The sequence below is a fragment of the Lissotriton helveticus genome, chromosome 12 (genome assembly GCF_964261635.1).
Source record: "Lissotriton helveticus chromosome 12, aLisHel1.1, whole genome shotgun sequence".
NCBI lineage: Eukaryota > Metazoa > Chordata > Amphibia > Caudata > Salamandridae > Lissotriton > Lissotriton helveticus.
In genome coordinates, this window is record NC_136073.1 from 465,796,806 (window position 1) to 465,820,928 (window position 24,123).

Here is a 24,123-nt window from a genome sequence, read left to right on the forward strand (position 1 = left end):
GGACCCGTCCCATTCCCTCAAATCAGCTCTTAACTCTGAAAAAGATCTTGGCCGTGGTCCCCTTAGATCCATTGGTCCTCTCGGACCTCCCTGTTCTGAATTGGGACCGACAGTTGTGTCTAATGGGGTGTTCCATGTTACCGAACCTGGCAATTGTTTCCATGCATTTGTCACATTATTCCTCCTTTCCATCTCAATCCTTTCCCTATCCAATTGCCTTTGTTGTTCCCCTCTATCTCTCTCGGAATTATAGATCGAAACTATGGGTCCTATGGTAACAGGCACTTGAAGAGCGTCTGGCAATCCCACAGACTCAACCCTTTCTGTGGTTGGCGTTTTCTGCACCACAAACCTTCCCACTACACTCTGTACAGTGTTGTTTGGAGGTGTTTCTCCGCCTTTGATAGGTGTCCATTCCGATATAGGGAGTGGTGTATATCCCTCTATGTCATTTCCATCTTCCCTTGCGAGCCCTCTATCTTCTATTAACCCCACTCTCGGAGGTGGTCTATCCATTAACAATCTGTTTATCAGATTGTCCTCCGACTCGCTTTCCTCGTCTTCTTCCATGAGGTTTCCTCCTCCTGACACCTCCCTCATCGGATACATTTTCTCCACCTCAATAGTCTGTACTCTCCAACGCTTTTCCTCCTCATCCCATTTGGAATCTCGCACTGCCCTTACCGATCGCGTCAGTCTTTGTTGACGCCTGTTCAAATTTCGGTCGTGTGCTGCCTTAATCCATGCATTAAGAGCCTCAAACTGTGTTGGTCTGGGCGAGGGTTTCAATGAGGACATGGTTGCTTTTAGCCGATGTAACACCTCTAATTAAACGTCCCGTACCTCGGGAACTGCATTTCCTCATTCCCTTCCGTAAGCTTATTCCAAGCCCCAATCCACAATATCGTATGCAGCCCCACATTCGTTGCCATGTAATGAGCTGGTGTACCCTCCGGCGGTGCCTCTTCCCCGTAATAATGTTCACTTCTTTTACGTTTAAAAATCCCTTTCAAACACTTAAAACACTTCATGATTTCGCTCTTTCTCCGCGTTCGTTTACTTCCTGATGATATTCCACCAATCTCAGCCCCGTTCTCACTAACTGGCCTATCCGTACGCGACTTTCCTCCGACGTCACTCTAGCCGCCCAACCAGAGCGCGGCTCTAGCTAACGTCACACCAACCGCTCAATCAGAGCGCGGCTCTAGCCGACGTCACCCGCCCCCCTTCGCAGCAGTTCCCCTCCTTTCTCAGCTCGTCTCCTCGGTCATGCACGCATCCCATTCATACTCTGAAAAATGATTACTTCCGTCCAAGCGATCACCTTTCTTGACTGTACGCCCACAGTCTTTCTGTAGTTGTCACCTTAACTTGGCGAAATGTCTTTCCGTTTACTTCCAAACAATCGCCTTCTCCGATAGGTTACTCACACGCAGTAACTTTCGACCAGCGTCCGTTACTCATACACTCACTCTTACACTCCCCCTATCCTGGATCCACGGCGGTCAATGGTACCTCGTGACCTCCGTACTATGGTCGACAACTACCCTGGATGTTCGATACACCCAAAACCACTTAAGCTCTGGCCTGAACTTAAGATTTCACCAGTTCACCCGTTTACCAGGTTACCAGCTTACCAGGTTGCGCGCGCTCACAACCTTCTCTCATTCACACTACAGGCATTCAACTCCGCAAGACATTACAATACAAATACAACACAAAACACCGCAATCTGTTCACGCATGACCCTTTTTATACTCACTCTCCGATACTGCTGCTTTTCTCGCACCGTCTGCACCTTTCGGCACACGATTCTTCCGCTGCTCGTCTCTCGGCGTCTCGGGCCTTGGGGTAAACTAACCTCTCTAGATTACCTTCCTCAAGAAGATAACCATCCTCACTCTGCTACCAACTGCTAACGCGGGATTTCTGGTTACTAGTTATCTTACCAGATCCCAAACCAAGTCGACTGAATCGTTGGTACCTGTCATTGAGTAAAAGATAATCTACTACTAGGTTAGTCAATTAAGAACTTACACCACTCTAAATGACCACTGACCAGGGTTAAAGTTTTAAAGATTTAATATAAAGTCAAAGATAACTGAAGATACAAACTTCTCAAAATGAGATTCAAAAGGTAAATAGGTATCACTATAAACATGAACTTCTTGAATAATCTAAGTCTGAAGAACAAAATAATAAGTACAAGCTCAAAAACCATAAGGGTTGTCAAAATAGATATAAGTTGCAATCTCAAAGTCATTACAGAAAAGAAAATTAAGGTTAGTCTGTCCCTACACTATTTTAAATGACATCCCTACTTAGCAAGATCTTAACCCTCTAGGTGTCAGCCGTGGTGACTTCCTAAGAAGATCACGCACTTCTCTTTTCTCTTCTCTGATAATGGGTCTCTCCTGATCAGCCTATCTGCCTACCCATCCGCTTCCTTAGGCTCCCAAAATCATCTGCTCTGCTCTCCTCCCGGGTCTCTTTCCCTAATACCAAATCACATTTTCAATAGAAACGCCCCTTGGGACGCCCCTCACGTGGTACATCTTTGCGCGGCAAACTCCATGATGGTACTCTTGAAGACCCTCGTTATAGTTGACCTTGGTTCCCAGGCTTCTTCTTCAGTGCGCTGATACCCCCTGAAATTCCTGGAAACTCCTACAGGCCTGCGCAAGGCGCCACTGAACAAAGTCCCTTTCATTCGAGCTGATTAGGACCCTCGCACCTGCATACAGCTCATCCTGCAGTGGGCCTCAAATTCCAGACTCCACCATATCTTTAGTCATAAAACACTCTCAAAGCTCTGTGCTGGACTCCTCTCGACCTCTTCCCTAACGAGCACATGACAATTTAAACTACATGACATTATCGGCTCTGGCCTACTTGATTTACATGCAGCAGGTCCCTGCACTCTTAAAATGTTAACTTGATTTAAACAGCAAACATTCTTAACTAGCATACGTTTCTAAAATAACACATCTACAAAGCATATACTTTTAACCCTAAGTTCAATAGTACATTTGGAAGAACCATGTCAACCTTATCTCACATTAATTTAGCAGCACGTTCAGGTTTGCTGTGAATTGCCCTAAGGCCTACACATTATACTGGATTTTAAAGTTACATTTAATTCGGACATGATTCTTTTAACATGAGAACATGAGGTTTTCACATATATTCCAACATTTCTACATTAATCTCACACCGTTATAATTATAGTTACTCTACTTAACATTCTATACATTTCACTACTGAATATAAACCACTCTGTATATTTCACTCCTGGATATAAAACACTCGTGTGCAAAACATGTTTAAACTAACTACGTGCTTGTAAATATGGCGTACTTATACATTTTTTTCAAACTTGTGCTCTCTCACAAATGATGCCTTTTCAACCATTACGCAGATAATGAATGGTCGCTGCCTTTACAAATAACAATATGTTATTCGCAGATGAACTTCCCTAGTAATATTGCACAGTTTGCTGTACTCCAACACAAGGCTCGGGAATTAGTTAGTGGAAAGAGAAAATACAAATAGTAGAGAAGGAATATGTAATTTAATAAGTAAATCTGAATACCTTAGAGGTTTTATTTTTCACCATGTTTTGTTTCTCCCACTAGGAGGTTACTACTACTATCCAAGCATCCTATGCAGAGAAGAAACTGATTTTGCACCTGTCCAATGCTACGTAAGTGTCCAGGCTATGAGGTACACCAATGGGCAATCTCAAAGGTACAAAACAGTCTTTGCTGAAGCACTCACAGTTTTTGGAGTTTGCAACATTTTCAACATATATTCTACCATCCCATCTCCAACCTACAGCCTACATGGGTCACATCGGCACAGTAGGAATGACTTCATTTACCCATAATATCTGCCACAATTCCCACTTTAAATGTATCCAATTTCCCACATTACGTTGTGCTTACCTCACACTGCATAGACTCCCCTCAGTGTTCCCTGCGGTGCCTTCCACATGTCCCAGTGTCATGCCCTGGACGCCTAGCTCCTACACATGTTATGGGACTGGCCAGTATTATCCTTTTACTGTGCACAAATCAGGGCCACACCGTTGGAACTAACCGAGCAAGATCATTGGCAGTCGGCACCACTGCATTTTAGGCTTATTCCTTAGACCCTAGGGAACTAAAGTGGTGGCATGCTTTGTAGACCTAGCGCTCTTTCTGGCAAAAAGGCTCTTAACAAGACACTGGAAATCCTCAATGGCTCCCGTGGTTTCCCAATGAAGGGCGGAGGTGGAGAGATAGGGGATAGCAGAGAGTGGAGCACTGCACCGGGAAGAATATTGGGGTCTACGGAAAAAAACCCTAGCAATGGAATGGGATGCATTGCTGGAATCCTTCAAAGTCCTATAAACTGGAGGTAATTATTCAGAAGTACTAACTTCCCGCCTCTGATATTCTATTCTGTTTACTTCATAGAGATGCCAATGTTCTAACCTGCAAACACACCGTTACAGTGTTTAGAGGACCGGGCTGGGACTCCTAGCACATAATGCAACTGTTACTGGCACGTGGCGGACTCTTTGCACCCACTGATTTCAGGCCGGCAACAATACCACTACACAGCTATGGATTATGACATCATTAATGCCCACAGTGATGTAGTCCAGTTAAGGAAAGGGTGGGCAGGGTTACTCAGTTCGGGTAAGTTCACAGTTTGATTGAGGTGGCAAGCTTAACCCCTTCACTGCGGCGGCTATTCCGCCGCAGTGCTAAGGGGGCGGGGCGGAAGAGCGGCAGGCGCATGCTGGTGACGGAACCGCTCCGTCACCAGCGTCGGTTGCGCTGTGCTTATGACGGAGCGGTTCCATCATGGCCCGCCCCGCTCAATAGAACGCTCAGTGCAGGCGCGGAATCCGCGCCGCGCAGGCGTGCCGAGCGGGCCATGACGGAACTGCTCCGTCATCAGCACAGCGCGACCGCGGCTGATGACGGAGCGGTTCCGTCATCAGCAGGGGAGGGGTTAAATAAAACATGGCCAAGTGTCAAGGTGCATGACTCACCATAAATGCAGTAGTGTTTGACTGCTGCGCTTGCAGAAGATGGGGTGACGCTCCTCCGCTCCTCCGCTCCTGAGGAGTAGCCGCCCCTGCAGTTTGAATTACTTGCTTTCTAATGAAAAATCTCTATGATAATCTGTTTTATTCTGGTACGTCATGCATTCTACCGTAATGAAGGGCATCTATTGGGATCATTGTCCTACCAGCTCTGTAAACTGTTATAACTTAATAATTGTTTACTGAATAGTGCTAACTGGGTATACATCGAAAAAGCAATAATGTTTGTGTAAAAAAATCGTCCTGCACTTTAGGGCCTTCTCTTGGTATTTCCAAAGCATCTTCCAGTAATACTACCATTTTTTTCTAAATGCTTCACAGTGGAACAAATGTAAAGTATCCCAAATATCTGGCATTTTACCAACTTGTACCATTTCTGCCCGGTTAGTAATGACTGTGCCCGAGTCTGATAATCTTCGATGCAAAGTTAAATGCTCTATGTTTGATATTCTGCCTTCAACTGTTCGATGCACTAACCAAAAAATATGTTTCTCTTTCTTACATTCCATAGAATTAAAATTAAAGATTACAGAAGTGCCTCAAAAATGTCTGCGGTAGGTAACTCACAGGGTAACTATTTACTCTGATATCCCTGAACCCATTGTAAATGTTTTGTTTCTGTTTTCAGAAGGAAGGATCGGTCCGGCACTTTTTAAAGAGGACAGTCTCTGCAGTTGGCATCCCAGCAGTCATTTCCCGTAAGTTTCACAAGCCTTATTGTAAACAACGTATCTGACTTCCTTTTGCAGGGAGTTAAAACAGGTTTTGAATGTGGCTGGCCGTAAACAATGGAAAATAAAAGAACTTAGGTTCTGATATAAAGTTTAATGGTAAATGAAAATCTGCCAGTTTCTGAAGGAAACTCTAAAGATGCTATGGAATCTAGCAGCTGCAATTCCTCTACAATATTATGGAGGGATTTTGGCCTGTGGGTTCTAAAGATGCTTGCCAGGAGCCATTTCTAGTAAAACCTCAAAATAACATTTGATCATAATGTCTACTGCTGCCCAGCGTAATAATATGAAACCAAAAAAAAGGGCAGTGGAGATTTCAATTTTACTTCTGCAGCCTCCAAGAAGAAATTAAGTAATTGCCACTGGACCTGTCACTGGTGTATCTTTTCTCAGTGAAAGACAGGTACACTAGATTGGACTAAGATGTGAGTATTTTAAGGATAACCCTCATGTGATATGCTATAACATAGGAACTTACTAAGCATGTTTTGTCTATACATTCACTCTGGTCTTAGTAGCCTTGCCCTGGGTATTTTTTACTATTATGAATTATATAACTAATCCTGCTACTTACTTCTCTTTCTGTGAAGAATTTAGTTATGTTGTACCGGCATATTTTAAGTCCCCCTTCCTTAAAGGAGTTTCATGATGTGATTACTGATGTCGTAATAGATCTAAAATACCATTCATATGTGATGCTACATGTGATGTCATCATTTGCGTTATTGTTATGTGGCATATTCAGTTTTGTATTTCCTAACTTTGTTTGCCAGAAGCTTAACCCTACTACTTATCAAAGTATTTTCAAGTAATATATGCCATTCCACTATATACATAACATTATGTCACACATAACATAAAAGTGTGTTTGATTATGATTGATAGGACTCGAGTCTGGTCTGACCGCTCTGATGAACAGTAAAGGATTACATTTCTTTGAAATTAAAAATCCAGAAATCATAACAAAGGAGGTAAGTAGATATGCCTAGTTTGTATCATTTACACACTATGACTGTGGTCTTCCTGCTCCTGGCTAAGGGTTATCCACATTGACTACAAACAGTTCATGCTGGTGTGTAGCTCCTCTGTCACTCCAGATGATTATATTGAGCATCTGCCTTGACTTCCTGATTCCAGTGCATGCCAAGGACAGCTTCTCTGTGTATCCTGGGTGGATTCTTTCGAGACCCACTCAATCAGGTGCAACAGTAAAGTGCATGCATTCTTTCTCACTCCTCTTCCTCTCATTACACGCCTGTGTGCACAACCTAAGACAGGATAAGAGCACCACTGTGATCACTCACACAAATCCAAAATTCTTCCCACATAGTCCACACTACAATTCAACTTTCCCAATCTTTCACTCCCCCGTGGTGTTGTGTGCTACCCACCCGCTAATGTGGTTCAGCGTTTCATCAGAGGTATGACGTGCTATATAAATGCAATTACAATTAATATTATGCAGACCATCTGTAAGATAGTTTAAACACACTCTCTTTCTTTTCTAGGGCTACCTCATCGTTCAACTAGACTTTGGGTTCCCGCACCATTTGCTTGTTGATTTTCTGAAACAAACTTTATAAGAAGAAATACTCTACACCACTGCTTATGCTTTATTGGAACTAGCTTCCTGTCAATATATTTGTCTTGATAGATTTAGTGAGTACTGCTAGTGGGAACTACTTTTTAAGGTACAAGTTCAAATACCTATGCGCACACTCTAAATGTGTTTGTTTCAATTCTTGAGCAGCAATCTTGGCTTTACCAGGATGAATAAACAAAGTCCATCTTCACTTGACTTGTATTGACATATACTATGTTTTTTGTAAAATGATTTAATTGCTTTATATGAAAAACAATAAATGTTGTTAAAGGACACACTTCTGTAATATTAAATCATAATTTCCTTGAAAGATTGTCATACTTATAAGTGATAAATACTGAACTCAACTATAAAATGACAAGAATGTAAAGGGGGATGGAAGTTTCTCACTTTGACTGCTTATACATTTTGTGTTGTTTAACACTTCATGGATAGTAGGATTACAGTCACTGAGGTGAGTTGTGTGTTAATATGTCAGATTTTCCCTTAGCAGCCATGAATTCAGCATTAGTCACCGGAATATCTGATTAGGGCAATTCCGCAGTGCTCCTGCCCTGCTAAACTTAGTTTCCTCGCTCCACTTAGAGGTTCTGTCAGCAAAGCATCATCAGGTCTCACCAAAGCCCCCCCACAAACCCCCCCCCCCCCAAAACAAATCCCTGTCATGTGCCTAGGACAAGCAATCACTAGTCCAAATCCTGCTCAACAACATGAACCTGAATGGATTCAAACCCCAATGGTCACCCAATCCTCTGATTCATTATGGGCATTGAGCTCTCAATTAAGGAACACATTGCTAACAAAACCAAGATGGCCTGATAACAGTTTTCTCAGAGGCCAACTTCATAAGTGTTGGCTAAGCCCTCATACTTTTGCATCTGGATGATGGCAATCCCCTGCTAGGCGGCCTCCGGAACTCCGCACTAGATTCTCTTCAGGGCTTCCGACATGCTACTTTATGCCTCAGAACCATCAGCACCCAAGTAGAACTCCACTGACTCCCCAACTGGCCTCCACAATATTCAAAACCAGCTACATCATCTACAAAGCCGTCATGACCGATAAACCTGCCAACGTAGCTGAAAAGCTTCCATTTTCCAGTGGCTCTCTGCACACCCACAGCCAGACGCAATCAGACTGGAGACGAAATGCAAAAAAAGAAAAAACAAGGCAACAGGCCTTCTCCATCGATGCACCATAGATCTGCAATGATATTGCCAGATCCATCAGGACTGTCCCAATCATGCTCAAATTTAGGAAATATCTGAAGATTCACCTGTTTAAAGAACACTACATCACAATACCCTACTGGTACACAAACCGGCAACCAGCTCTACCCACATTACATGTTGACGGTGTCTTTGCCTTTGATTTGTACAGCTCTCCACTGTCTTCTGCTTAGGTTCACGATATATAAATACGATAGATTCTTCAAAATTAACTATAAAGATGTATCTGAATCAGAACACATAAAAGCACCATTGTAACTGATTACAAACAATGTAGGCAAAGCTGCATATTTAATGCTGATTAGAGTTTTCTTGGCCTCTTGTGAACAGAGGGTTGTGGTTTGGGTGGCATTGCTGACCCATGTATCAGGTATTAGGAGAAGCAACACAACTATCAGTGTGTGAGATACACAGGTTGATCAGAATACGGTGACACACGCACCACATTGTGACCCACAGACAGAGACAGCAGAATATTGTACCACAAATGAAAAGGTGAAATAATGTGCACCAGATATATGTAAGAGAAGAGTCTAATCCTTTACTTTTTTTTTTACATTTTAATCCTCGCAGGTTGAGAGCCAGACAATGAAATGCTTGGCTTCCTGCAGGCGGTCTTTGTATAGCGCATATAAGCTGTACGTACTTCGAGTACAATGATATAAAAATCCTAAACTAATAAATTACGACAAGTGTGGAATACACATTCCTATGTTCTCTAATATTCCTTGACTCATCAACTTGTACTTCATATAACAACCCAGCTCTATTTGAAAGTGTTAGTTGTGACCCCTGATATATTTCTATATGTGTTCTGTAGACACTTTTCATTCAAAAAGCTTGACTACATTAGTAGTAGAAAAAGCAAAGCTCTCGCAACCACAATTGAGTATAGACAAAGACAAATGTCTTAAATAGGTAAATAACAGTTCAGTAATAAGCAACAGCGAATCCGTATGTCTTTAAATCTTGTCCATCTGGAGGGTTGTTTATTTATTCCACATTCAGCCGACACGTGTTTCGTCGTGTTAAAGTTGAGTCAACACGACTCTTCAGGGCTGATAAAACAGAAACAGTGTAGATATAACATATCACACATGTGTCACAAGTTTCCATTATATTGCATGTTGTGACAAAATTAAATCTAATGGTGTAAGACTGTGAAGCCTTATTTGCCCAAAAATTATCGGTGTTTAGCATTGTTTCTTGGGAAGCTTGAAGCATGAATTCTCAGCTTCTTGCTTGTCACAAATTACGATGCGTGGTGAAATGGTGAGGACGTCTATCAGACTGTGTGTGACATCGATATTCAGTGCTCATCCAAAGTGCCATGCTCGCAAAGAACCTGTGTTAGGAAAGCCTCAGGGAGGACACGTATTCTCTATCCCTATGTGGACAAAGTGAGTGAGTCCGTGATTGTAGTACTTCCTATTAGGTGCCATGGTGGTTAGTGATAAAACAGCATGCTAAAATAGATCCGTCTGTAAATATCCGAACATAGCATACCTAGTGGAGAGACCCACCGGTCCGTAGGTCAGATTCAAAAGATGTTTCAAGTGGAGGTTTCTAAATAAAATTAAAACAAAGGAAAGTGCGGGAGGCATAAGAGTGAGGCAAGCAAAAACGTGTGTGATCGGTGATTAAAAAAGTCATCGAGGGTCCTGCTTACCGGTATATGAGGGTATAATAGTAACCCTGAGAAAACTAGTATCTTTAAATGTTCAGCTCTGGATATAGAGCAGTTGAAATTCTTCAGTGACGACAAATCTCTACCAGGTTTGATGACGTACCCAAAGGAATACTGAATAATAAAAAAAGGGGTACACGTGTATATTGTCAGAGTGTATTCGCTATGAGGCTTGTTAATCGACACTGAAAAGAGCAATTGGAAATTACACCATTGCGAAAGGAAAAGGCCTACCTGGATATGTGTGCGTACCAGACCCTACCGGGAGGGGATCCAAAACAAAGGTTTCTGGAAATTAGTAACGGTTCGATCCCTCTCTGGATTACGAACTGTAAGGACAATGAGAAAACGTGAGGAGCAGTCAGCGAAGATCACAACTAAAGTCTCGCTGGTTAAGTATTGTATTGCTCGTGTAGCTGGCAAATACAATTTACAAGTAGCGCTGTACTCACCGGAGTTATGGTATCCCTCCTCTGTGTGTTCCCGGTCGCCGTGTTTCGAAAGACGGGCCCGTGACCGGAAACAGGAAGAGCTTATATGTCGTTTTCCCCAAAAGACTAGAACGAAACCGGGTGAGACTAGAACCTCCATGTTAGAAGGGAAATCGTATGTTGAAGATAATGCGGAAAGTAAAAAACCCCGTCGGTTTTTAATAAACGCTTACACCCTGCGAGTGAACGAACGTGCCCGTGCGTGTGTATTAGTGACAACATTTTTGTAAATGTCCAACAAGATGTAAATACAGTACAGAGAGAAAATATCTTTTCAAATAATAGCAACCATATCATAACTAATAACATTCGAAATTGTACATTGTATGATAAATAACTGGCATGATAAGCAGATAAAAAACATTCCAATCTTAACAGAGACATTGTCCATAGAGTTCTGCCCACCTAAATTAAAGGTTCTAGGTTAACCTATTATTGAGATTGTAATGATAGTTCATAGTTGGTTTGTTATTATCGAACCTTTGACTGGTAGGGTATTCAGTTGCCCAGAAAGAACTGTAGTTCCTGGTCATAATTAAGCCCGTGTCCCACGCATTGAAGACGCATGATCCACGTAGCTTCCCTACGTCTCAGCTTCAGTTCTCGATTACCCCCTCTAATGTTTAGAGGGATAGTGTCTATTCCAAAGAAACCTACCTTGACTTCATCCTCCAATGGTTGACATTCTGCAATGTGTAAGGCCACTGGATATTTAGGATCCCTCTTTTGGATGGCTCTCATATGTTCAGACATCCTCTCTTTCAAGGGCCTGATGGTGCTGCCTACATATATTTTGCCACATCGGCACTCAATGATATAGACCACGAATTTGGTTAGACATGTAATGTTGTATTTGATGTTATGTTCAGTTCCATCAAAGCCCTTGAAAGTTTTTGTTCCATGTTTGCCCCATTTGCACATGGAACAGAAACCACACTTGTAAAAGCCAATCCCTCTTGTGGTCAGCCAGTCCGGAGAAGCAGTAGTCTGTGGAACAGTAGGGCTAAGTTTGTTCTTGAGTGTGAAACCCTTTCTATATGTAATAGCTGGTCTCTCAGAAATCCATTCCTTGAGAGCAGTATCACCTTTCAGTAAGTGCCAGTGTTTATTGAGACTCTTTTTAATCATACCATTCAAGGCATTAAATTCCGTGATTAGTCTTATCTTTTGGGTGGAGGACTCAGGCTCACTACGTTTCTTCAAGCAATCTGTTCTTAAGGAGCGTCTAGCCCTTTTCTCTGCAGTTTTCAGTGACTTCAGGGAATAACCCCTATTAAGGAATCTGTTCTTCATGTTGGTTATACAACTCTCGAATTCTGTGGATTCGCTGCAGTTGCGTCTAGCCCTAAGATATTCACCATAGGGAATAGACTGTATCTGGTGTATCAGGTGAGAGCTGCAAGCATGGAGGATAGAGTTGCAAGCGCTAGGTTTCCTATAGAGTCTGCTATGTAAAACATTATCTTTCACATAAAACTCCAAATCTAGGAATTCCATCTTATCGTGGCTGTGTTGCATGGTAAATTTGATATCCCAGGTGTTGTTGTTCAGATAGTTAAAAAAGGAAAAGAGTAGGTCCTCAGTACCTGACCATAGAAGAAAACAGTCGTCGATATAACAACCCCAGAATACAATGGAGTCGATAAACATAGCTCCTTTGGTTCCCCAAATTAGATCCGTCTCAAGTGCTCCCATAAATAAGTTAGCAAAAGAGGGCGAAAATTTAGAGCCCATAGCTACCCCCCTCTTTTGGCGAAACCATTTCCGGTCAAAAATAAAGTAATTGTTCTCTAGGATAAGTTCCATCATTTTCAGTAGCATTTTCGTGTGTGCCCACAACGAGGCTGGTCTATTCGAAAGTGTTTTCTCCATAGCTTGCATCCCTAGTTTAGGATTAATGCTGGTGTAAAGGGACACCACATCCATTGTTACTAGCAGCGTGCCAGGCTGCCATTCGATGTCACCCATTATACTCAATATATGTTTAGAATCTTGAATATGTGAAGGTAAGTTTTTAACTAAAGGTCCTAAAAAAAGGTCCACATATTCGGACAATCTCTCAGTAGGACCCCCTATTCCTGAGACTATTGGTCGACCAGGAGGAAAGGGAAGGTTCTTATGTATTTTAGGTAATGTGTACAACCACGGAAAGGTAGGTTTAGATACTTTTAGATATAGATACTCTTCATCATCCAAAAGACCAGATTGCTTGTAGTCAAGTAGTAGTTTATTGATTAGAATCGTTAACGGACCCATGGGATTATGGGTCAGTTGTTCATAGCACAAGTTGTCATTGAGTTGATTAAGGATCTCGTTATTGTAGTCAACGAGATCCATAACAACAACATTGCCCCCTTTGTCTGCCTCCCTGATGATAATATCAGGGTTGTTGCTAAGAGCAGAGAGAGCTAAGCGTTCACCTTTTGTCAAATTATCTTTATATTTGAATTTCATGTCCAAGTTCTTGGTGTTGATCTTATCTAAGTCTTCAAGAACATGTCTATGGAAATTGTCAATGGCATTCCCCCCTGATAATGTAGGGGTCCATCTGGATTTGCATTTTAGGCCGCTTGCCAACCCATAATCAGCTTCAACGTCCAGCTCTTCTAGCAATTTTTCCATGTCATATGGACTCTCTTCTTTATCCGTTAAAGAAAGAAGCAGATGAGTTGTTTGAACATCTTTAATAGTCAATAAATCGTTTTCAAAAACATTGGGAATATTCTTAGAATGTCTAGGAGTGTTAGGTTGATCTGCAAAGTGTTTCTTTAGTTTTAGATTACGCACAAACTTAAAGATGTCAACTTTGGTTTTACAAATGTCTCCAGTTGCGTAAGGATTAAAACTTAAACCTTTGCTGAGTAAAGAAATCATATCAGTAGTCAGGGAAAGAGAGGAAAGGTTGACTACTTGAACAGTGTCAACCGGAACTGTTAATTCCTCTGTGTCCCTGATCTGAGTTTCCTCCGATAGTCTGCGTTTGCCGCTGCGTTTGCCTCTGTGAGTTTTGGGTCTACTACGCCTCTGGGAGGTTGTGTTCTGTTGCCCTTTTTGATGCGCCCTATTTCTATTAAAAAAGGCAAGCGTGTGGGGTCTGAGCTGTCTAATACCTCATTCTCTGATTCACTGAGTCCAGTAGAACTCAGTGAGGTGGTGCTAGAGTTAATCGAGCTGGTAGTTGTAGACCTGCCAGTCTGCGAATCTTGTTTCTTCCTAGGAATCATTGAATCATACTTATGATCATAGGTGTAAACCCTACCATTTCTGTAGTCTGCCTCGTCTCTTTTGATTTGACGGGCTTTCCTTGTTTTAATTTCTGCCTGGTGTTTTAGTAGGATTTCGTCTAGTGTGGTGTAGTTCTTAATCGTAGACTCAGGTTTGTTAAGATCCTTAATTTCTTGTTCAATAACAGCAATCTCCAATTGGAGTTTGGTGGTTTTGCGCTCAGCACTCTCTATGAGAATATCCATCAAATTAATGGAGTTCTGATTTAAGGACTCCTCCCATTTCACTATTAGGTCTACGTCTAAATCATCATATGTTGGGAAGGTATGGGAGCGAAGTCCTCTTGGTATCTGTTTATTCCGTCTGTAATATTTAAGGGTGGTTCCATCCCACCACCGTGAGTTCTCCTGTTTTTTTAATCTTTCCAACTTAATAAACTTGTCCCTGAGACCCTCAACAGGCGCAGGACCTGTGGAGGCAGAAGCCTGATGTGTAGGCATTCCTTTAGCTAGATTGTCAAACAGATCAGCTGCTGCTTTGTCTCTGTCCATATTGGAACAAAGATAGTTACAGGAGTACAATGAAACTTTATGGAGCTAAACGTGGAGGCACCCAAACTGAAAAAACAGTTAAGACTAACCATAAGGGTTTTTTTTTTTTTGGGTTTCAGTAGAATTAGGGCGCTCTGCCTAGAATCAACGTTTGAAAGTACATTAGAAGCAATCAGAAAATGCGGTGCGTGAAGAGCGAACGGAGAAAGCCCTTAACCGTTCAAATGAAACCTAAGGCTGTTTCAAACATACAAAAAGCAAAGCTCTCGCAACCACAATTGAGTATAGACAAAGACAAATGTCTTAAATAGGTAAATAACAGTTCAGTAATAAGCAACAGCGAATCCGTATGTCTTTAAATCTTGTCCTTCTGGAGGGTTGTTTATTTATTCCACATTCAGCCGACACGTGTTTCGTCGTGTTAAAGTTGAGTCAACACGACTCTTCAGGGCTGATAAAACAGAAACAGTGTAGATATAACATATCACACATGTGTCACAAGTTTCCATTATATTGCATGTTGTGACAAAATTAAATCTAATGGTGTAAGACTGTGAAGCCTTATTTGCCCAAAAATTATCGGTGTTTAGCATTGTTTTTTGGGAAGCTTGAAGCATGAATTCTCAGCTTCTTGCTTGTCACAAATTACGATGCGTGGTGAAATGGTGAGGACGTCTATCAGACTGTGTGTGACATCGATATTCAGTGCTCATCCAAAGTGCCATGCTCGCAAAGAACCTGCGTTAGGAAAGCCTCAGGGAGGACACGTATTCTCTATCCCTATGTGGACAAAGTGAGTGAGTCCGTGATTGTAGTACTTCCTATTAGGTGCCATGGTGGTTAGTGATAAAACAGCATGCTAAAATAGATCCGTCTGTAAATATCCGAACATAGCATACCTAGTGGAGAGACACACCGGTCCGTAAGTCAGATTCAAAAGATGTTTCAAGTGGAGGTTTCTAAATAAAATTAAAACAAAGGAAAGTGCGGGAGGCATAAGAGTGAGGCAAGCAAAAACGTGTGTGATCGGTGATTAAAAAAGTCATCGAGGGTCCTGCTTACCGGTATATGAGGGTATAATAGTAACCCTGAGAAAACTAGTATATTTAAATGTTCAGCTCTGGATATAGAGCAGTTGAAATTCTTCAGTGACGACAAATCTCTACCAGGTTTGATGACGTACCCAAAGGAATACTGAATAATAAAAAAAGGGGTACACGTGTATATTGTCAGAGTGTATTCGCTATGAGGCTTGTTAATCGACACTGAAAAGAGCAATTGGAAATTACACCATTGCGAAAGGAAAAGGCCTACCTGGATACGTGTGCGTACCAGACCCTACCGGGAGGGGATCCAAAACAAAGGTTTCTGGAAATTAGTAACGGTTCGATCCCTCTCTGGATTACGAACTGTAAGGACAATGAGAAAACGTGAGGAGCAGTCAGCGAAGATCACAACTAAAGTCTCGCTGGTTAAGTATTGTATTGCTCATGTAGCTGGCAAATACAATTTACAAGTAGCGCTGTACTCACCGGAGTTATGGTATCCCTCCTCTGTGTGTTCCCGGTCGCCGTGTTTCGAAAGACGGACACGTGACCGGAAACAGGAAGAGCTTATATGTCGTTTTCCCCAAAAGACTAGAACGAAACCGGGTGAGACTAGAACCTCCATGTTAGAAGGGAAATCGTATGTTGAAGATAATGCGGAAAGTAAAAAACCCCGTCAGTTTTTAATAAACGCTTACACCCTGCGAGTGAACGAACGTGCCCGTGCGTGTGTATTAGTGACAACATTTTTGTAAATGTCCAACAAGATGTAAATACAGTACAGAGAGAAAATATCTTTTCAAATAATAGCAACCATATCATAACTAATAACATTCGAAATTGTACATTGTATGATAAATAACTGGCATGATAAGCAGATAAAAAACATTCCAATCTTAACAGAGACATTGTCCATAGAGTTCTGCCCACCTAAATTAAAGGTTCTAGGTTAACCTATTATTGAGATTGTAATGATAGTTCATAGTTGGTTTGTTATTATCGAACCTTTGACTGGTAGGGTATTCAGTTGCCCAGAAAGAACTGTAGTTCCTGGTCATAATTAAGCCCGTGTCCCACGCATTGAAGACGCATGATCCACGTAGCTTCCCTACGTCTCAGCTTCAGTTCTCGATTACCCCCTCTAATGTTTAGAGGGATAGTGTCTATTCCAAAGAAACGTACCTTGACTTCATCCTCCAATGGTTGACATTCTGCAATGTGTAAGGCCACTGGATATTTAGGATCCCTCTTTTGGATGGCTCTCATATGTTCAGACATCCTCTCTTTCAAGGGCCTGATGGTGCTGCCTACATATATTTTGCCACATCGGCACTCAATGATATAGACCACGAATTTGGTTAGACATGTACATGTACATTAGTAGTAGTTTGAGGTACATAAATCCACCATCTTTACTTTGCTGTGAGGGGAGGGAACCCCATATCATTGTTCTGTAGACTTCAAAGCGGACAAACCGGTGCAACAGATAGAGAAACCGAGGCCTGATGGGGCACAAGAGGGGCACCAAAAAAGGAGAAAGGAACCTCCATGAGCATTGATTGCCCCTATAACAGGACAGACTTTATCAGGAGCACCATTTCCTGCGCCCTTCACTAGAAACTCAAGGATCAATTATATGTGGCAACCAACATGGCGCAGGGATTGAACTTGGAAGAGACTCCAAGACCCACGAAGCCTGTACAATCGATGAAATATAACCATTTGTTTTGGGAACATTCGTGTTTATCCTTCCTAAAATCTGCACACCACTGATGCTAACAACGCTTGAAGGAAGGAGTGAGTGCGTTTACTGGACATTACAGCTAGAGGGCAGGAGCAGGGCAGGCACAGAAATTGCATGTGGTCCAGTCAGAATCCTTTGTGACATACATCTCTAGCTGTGAAATGTAAAGTAACTGTGCAATTCAAAGATGTAAATCTCCACTTAAGGTGGTGCACAATCTTCTACACTTTCCAACCCCCTGTGCTTGATTTGAGATGACGGTTGTGGGTGAGACCCACCGGCACCCCTTTTTGTGCCACTGACACTTAATTTTCCACATCAGACTTTCACCCCGAGCAAGAAAGAGAAAAACACAAATGGGAGAAAGAAAGAGACAAACTGTGACAAAGGGAGGCAGCAAGCAGTGACGTTTTAAAGATTTTGGGGGCCCCTGTTCAGAACAGCTTTGATTTCATGATCCAGTTTCAGCTCTTTCATGCCCTCTTTGGTAAAATTCTGAAAGTGTGTACATCTGATATTCAAGGATAGTGATGTGTTTTCAGTATTGTAACACAGCAGCAGCTCAAGAATATTACTGCAAATAATCTCTGACGCACCCTCCCATTTCTTATATATGAGGTCCAGTATTGATCTAAAAGAAACTTTTTATATGGATGTTGCATGAAACATAAAGACATTTTGTCTGCAAAATGTCTATTATAGACATTAATACATTAAAAACAAATAAGAGAACACGCTATTTACAACAGCCTGTTTAAAAATTATTTAAGGTCATCAGGGCAAGACTCTCTGCAGAACATAGCTTGCTCTATCAAGGGGGGCTCTGAAAGGCTGGGGCCCTGGGCCAGAGCCCACATTGCCCATGCCTGTTTAAAGCGTCTTTGGCAGCAGGTATTAATACAAGAACCTGCAAAAGGAGCAGGTGGTGTCTGGAGTCGGATGAAAGTGGCATGAGATTGAATCAAGACTACGCAACTTCAGTATTCAACACCCTCTAAATGTGTAGCGTTTAAATGAGCGAAACTTTGAGAACCCAGCACGTATTGCTCTACAAATGATGCACTGTTAATCCCCAACCCTCCCGCATAAAATACGGTACTCCCTGCATCCTCTCACAGCAGCATCAGAAGCAGAAGAACCATGACGGTGGAACCCTTATGACATCACCTTCCAACAAGATATCGCGAGGCTCAGGATTCGTGGCTCGCGCACGGGGAGTCCACAGCTGCTTTAGCGAGAAATAAAGAGACCGCTTTTGAGGCCGTGTGTCAGGGACGGACCACGGTCTTTCAGGGTTCATGGACGGAGCAGTTTAGTGTGTCATATGTCGGATCCTTTCAAGAAATTATTTTATTGAAAAGCCTTGCGCAGCTACCCCCTTTAGCTCTAGAACACATGGTATCGCCCACAGAATTGTGATGTAATGGTGTTGTTAGGTCACCTTTGTGACGTGTCCTGTGTATAAAGGGCTTGTAACCAAGGAGCTGCCGCATTGGACCACGACGGGTGACCGGAGCGACGCTAGCAGCCACAAGAGCCCCCCAAACAGGAAGACGTTAGGGGTGGTGGCGAGGGGATACAGGTGAGTAAATAAATGAAACGATTAAATTTAAACGGAAATGAAGAACACATTCCACACTAAATTGTAAAGCCCCATTTAATGTAATCCTTACATCGTTTATACTACCACCACTCCAAATCCACCCGTCTCCACACACGTTTCTTCCATCCCTATTATTCCAACCTAGAATGTCCCCTTTCACACCTTCCATATATGCCCGTACCGATCTCCTCACTGTCCTTCCCTACTATTTCCTACCGTATCGTGCCCTCCCTCTCCCCGGCCACTCACTTACTCTCGTACTTCCTTTCTCTTTCCTTACCTCTTGCATCCTTCCCTTACCTCCCCTCTCTTTTCTCTCATTCCTTCGCTTCTCCTCTTTTCCGCTCCGACTCCTTTCTTTAGTCATCCATGCCCTTCCCTTCTTGTCCTCGTTCCTCTCACTTCCAATCTTTTACCTTTCTCTCCAACTTCTTCCCCTATGCTTCCATTCTCTACCCTTATTTTGTTCTATTCCATGCTTTTACACCTCCCTTTCTCTCCCTTTCCTACTTCCCTCCACTCCCCTACCACCACGCCTCTCCTCTCCATAGCTTTAGTCATTCTTACAAATTCCTAGCAAACATCTTCTCTTTCCTTCCTTTAATGCCCTTAACTTCCTTTGTATTCACTTTCTTATCCTCGCATTCACCTTTTACTCTGTCTATTCTGAGCGCCCTACTTCCCTCGCCCTCTATTCTCTTTCTTCTGTACCATTCACTTTCTTTTCCATCCTTTCCCTCACCATCACTTCTCTACTCGTCCTTCTTCACAAATTATCATTACTTCGGTACCTCTCCACCCTTAGCCATTTCCCGCATTTCCTTTCCTAGCTCTTTCCCTCCCTTTGCCTAAACGTGCCTCACATTCTGCCCTGCTCCTACCCATTTCTTCCTCATTCTACTTTTTCATACCCTACCATTAACTTTCATGCCACCTGTCTGTTCCTTTATTACATCTACATTATATCCTCAAATCTCACAAAAGTTCAGAAAGTTTTGACTTTCTTCATTTGATCCACCCTTTGATGCAGTCAACAAATCTTAATCTATCTATATTACTTCCTGCTTCCTAAACTCATCCCACGCTCTAACTGTAAACACTTTGGCCTCCCAATCTTTGAGGGCTTTGGGGGTGCATTTTCTGGGACAACGCACAGACATCGACGTTGTGGTCAGATCCTAGGTGTCAAAGGCAGATGTGTGAGGTAGTGATGAACATTTTGACCATGACAGTGTCAGCATGGCTTAAATCCAAACAGTTTTGCACCTACGTAGTATATTTTGAAGAAAAATTTCAACACTCCTGAGGAGTTTGTGAAGAGCCCAGGAAACAGAAACTGACATCATCACGCAGGAAACCTAGTGGCTCTAGTGATGTCACAGGGTGTTACATGTAAAGCACAGGTGGCACTAGCATCCCATACTGGTGTGGGAGAGCTATTGAGGAGTTTTCGGACCCAGACTGGGATCTTCAAAAGGAGAGGAATCTGCAGGTAGAAGTATCCATCAGAAGTAAGAACTTCTACGGTTGACTAGAGAAGTAGGAAGTAAAGGACAAAGACCTTGAGAAGACAAAGTACAGTAAAAGACAATAAAGGAGAAGACAAGTACAATAGCAGAGAGCCCCTAAAGGAAGATTACACACAGACAAACTGATTAAAGGACACATATTATAGAGACAGCATAACACTCTGCAGGGTCATCCCCTAGACTTTTTGCCTTCACCTCAGTTTTCTGAACCAATTTCTGTCAGCTTTTAGGACTCTGCACACTTTACCTCTAGCAACCAGTGTGTAAATGATTGTGCTCTCTCCTTCAAACATGGTAACATTAGCATGCCCACAATTGGAACATTTAATTTACTTGTAAGTCCCCAGTAAAGCGGCACTGTGTGTACCCAGTGACTGTAAGTTAAATGCTACTTGTGGGCCTGCAGCACTGACTGTGACACCCACTTAAGCAGCCATTTAAACATGTCTCAGGCCTGCCACTGCAGCCTGTGTGTGCAGTTTTAAACTGCCTTTTCGACCTGGCAAAATAGAACTTTTACTAGGCCTACACCTTTCTTTTTAATAAATACAGCACCTCTAAGTAGGCCCTAAACAGACCAGAAGGAATGGTGCAGTGTATTTAAAAAGTTGGACACGTACTTTGGACTTTGACATGTTCAAGTAGTGAAAAACTAAATTTGGTTTTCTCTACTGCAAGGCCAACCTCTCCCATTGGATACATTTGGGTTGCCTTATTACATTTAATAAGTAATAACTTTTAACTGGGAGCAAGTAGGAATATCCAGTTTGGTGTCTAAAGAATTGTAATTTAAAACCCTTTTTGATGGTAGAGTTTGATTTTAAGTCACAATTCTAAAAATGCCACTTTATGAAAGTTGACATTTTTCTTGTCCTAACCATTGGAAACCTGCAACTTGTGTCCCATGATTAGGTGTATCTGGTAGTTTGTCTCACTGTCTCAGAGAAATACAGAAAGGCCAAGGAGCATAAGGCAGTGGGGGGAGCTGTCACCTAACACACTTGCACATCACAAAGGTTCTGCCTAAACACATTCACAAAGGGTTTGACACAAGCCTATTGTGACCCTAGACAAGGTGAGGGAAGGGAGGCAGGACATTCCAAAACCTCCTGTAGTTGGAAACGACCAGAGCCATCTCCTACTTCAAAGTGGGCACTAGGTATACATATTTGACCCTCCGACCCTCTTCAGTACATCTCTGGACCTGTGAAAGACTCAGAAGGACTGCTGTGCTGCTCTGCAAGGACTTCTATTCTGTTGCCCTGCTGCCTGAGTGAAAGGACTGGACCTGCATTTTGAACACGGGACTACCAGAAAGACTGAAGCTCTGATCAGGACACCAGACAACTAGCCCTTATAGACAGAAAAGTCTCCAACCATTTTGAACCTAGCACCTGGACTCAGTGCTGTGAGACCTACCACCCTACAAGTGGTGCCAACCCAGTCCTGGACCCTTGGAAGTGGGCCTGAAGGTGCTCTGCCAGCCCAGCAGTAGTCAGAACTGATGCACGGCGATGCAACTTCTCGCAGCCAAGCTTCAGGACTGCTGCAGCGCGACGCATCCCCAATGCCAAACCTTGCATCGCAGCCTCCCCGAAACCGCTGCTGCACAATGCATCCTACATGCTGGACTTCACTTCACAAGCCCCTTGTTGACAGCATCTTCGACTCCGCATTGCAGCCTCGTTGGTTCTTTGGAACTATTGGTGCCCAACACATCTTCAATGCAGGACTTCGCATTGCAAGCCCCTTGTCAACAGCCTCCTTGATGATGAAGCAGGACTCCACATTTCAGCCTTGCAGCTCACAGAACCGTCGCTGCGCAACACATCGTCAAAGCAGGGGGTAAGGCCCTTTGGTCAGTGGGCCTAACTTGATCCCTGTGCCCAGCCTGGGCTCGACCAGAACTCGTGACTTTGTCCCGGTTAATCGTCACCAGCTAAACAGAGTTGGAGCTTTGTGCTTCTAGGCACTATTTTTACTTAAAACTTTGAAATTGCATATCTCCAGTTCTACTGATTAGATTTTTGTCACTTTGGTCTCAAACAATTTTACTCTATTTGTCTAAATTGGTGTGCAAGTTTTCTTGTGTTGCGTTTTCACTTTATTAAAGTTTGAAGTGCTGCATAAATACATAACACATTGCCTCCAAGTTAAGCCTGGCTGCTTTGTGCCAAGCAACCAGAGGATTAAGCACAAGTTACTTTGGAGATTGCTTGTGTTTCACCCAGACATAGATTGTGGTGGCTGCTTAAGTAGGGTTTCACCCCCCTCAAACAGTAACCCAATTTTCAACATCTATCCTTAAAAAAAAAACTTCGCAAAAGAGGCGGGAAATATAGGAATTTCATGTTTACTCCAGGGCTCTATAGGACTCCATTAACCAGAAAGAGGAACAAGATATTCAACACTAAGTATAAAAAGTGGATGTCTAAATGCTGTCCCCAGAGGACAGGGATGCTGTGGATGCACTAACAAACAAACATGAAACGAAAGTTGTCAGTAGCCACATTAACATTTAGCAAAACAACCAGTACACATGGGATGCTAGCCGAATTCTACAAAGTTTAAAAAAAAATCCTAATTCCTTAACTAATGGCCCTATATGCCAAGTTTTTCTAAACTAGAAAGTTGCCCCCAGCTACTAATCAGGCAAATATAGAATCTGTCCCAAAGGAAGCAGATAAGGAGGCACTTGGCTCAGCGGACTATAGACCTCTATCTATATAAAATGTAGATTACAAGGTCCTGAGCACAACTATTTCTAACTTGATTATGTCCCATATGCCCTAACTAGTATACCAGGACAAAAACAGTTGTGTACCTAGGTTGAGTACATCTGCAAACACACAAAGGTTGTTCCATGTGTTAGAGCAGACATCTCTGTAAGAGCATAAACTGGAGTAATAGTGATCAGCCTGGAAAATGGTTCGGACACTTGAATGGAAGCATCTAAAAGTAATGATCCGGTGGATAGAATGAGAGCGGCGATACTCCAGAGGATCCCACTGCTATATTCCGATCCAGCAGCCAAAACCCACACAGGATAAAAAAATCTCAGACCCTTGCGAGATCAGGAGAGGCAGAAGGTAGGAAGGCCTTCTTTAATTTCTATTTACTTTGGCAGTGGAGCCATTCGCCTATGTAATCCGCAAGATGGGAGTAGGTATAGGGGTGGATACAACAAAAAGTATCACTCTGTATGCTGATAATAAAAAATTACCACCATGCCCAGGCTTCAGAAAGGAGAAACCCTTTCTGAAGGAAACAGGAAAGAAAACCAGGCTTCAGAAAGGAGAAACTCTTTCGGAAGGAAACAGGGAACAAAACCAGATCAGCATGCATAGAAACATTGATGGAAACTTTGCGTCAGGCAAGCAAAAACTAAGGGGCAGATTTACAATAACTGGCGCATCCCCAGGGATGCGCCAGTTATTGTGCGCCGCAGCTCCGCCACCCATGGTGCGCCGCATTTACAATGCGGCGCACCATGGGGCAAAACGGCACAGATGCGTGACGCATCTGTGCCGTAAATGCGGCGCATTGCTGGAGTTGCGTCGCAAGCGCGACGCAGCCTCAGCAATAC

The 24,123-nt window shown here is 42.7% G+C and overlaps 1 protein-coding gene across 1 annotated transcript in view; it reads left to right on the plus strand.

Annotated features, from left to right (window-relative positions):
• Positions 1-7,707, plus strand: part of CETP (cholesteryl ester transfer protein) — a 110,477-nt gene extending 102,770 nt beyond the window's left edge. The window contains exons 12-16 of the mRNA XM_078668641.1: positions 3,636-3,703; positions 5,607-5,649; positions 5,724-5,793; positions 6,715-6,800; positions 7,338-7,707. Coding sequence (XP_078524767.1) covers positions 3,636-3,703; positions 5,607-5,649; positions 5,724-5,793; positions 6,715-6,800; positions 7,338-7,412 — 342 coding nt within the window. The 3' untranslated portion in view covers positions 7,413-7,707. The remainder of the gene's footprint in view (positions 1-3,635; positions 3,704-5,606; positions 5,650-5,723; positions 5,794-6,714; positions 6,801-7,337) is intronic.
• Positions 7,708-24,123: the final 16,416 nt, after the last annotated feature.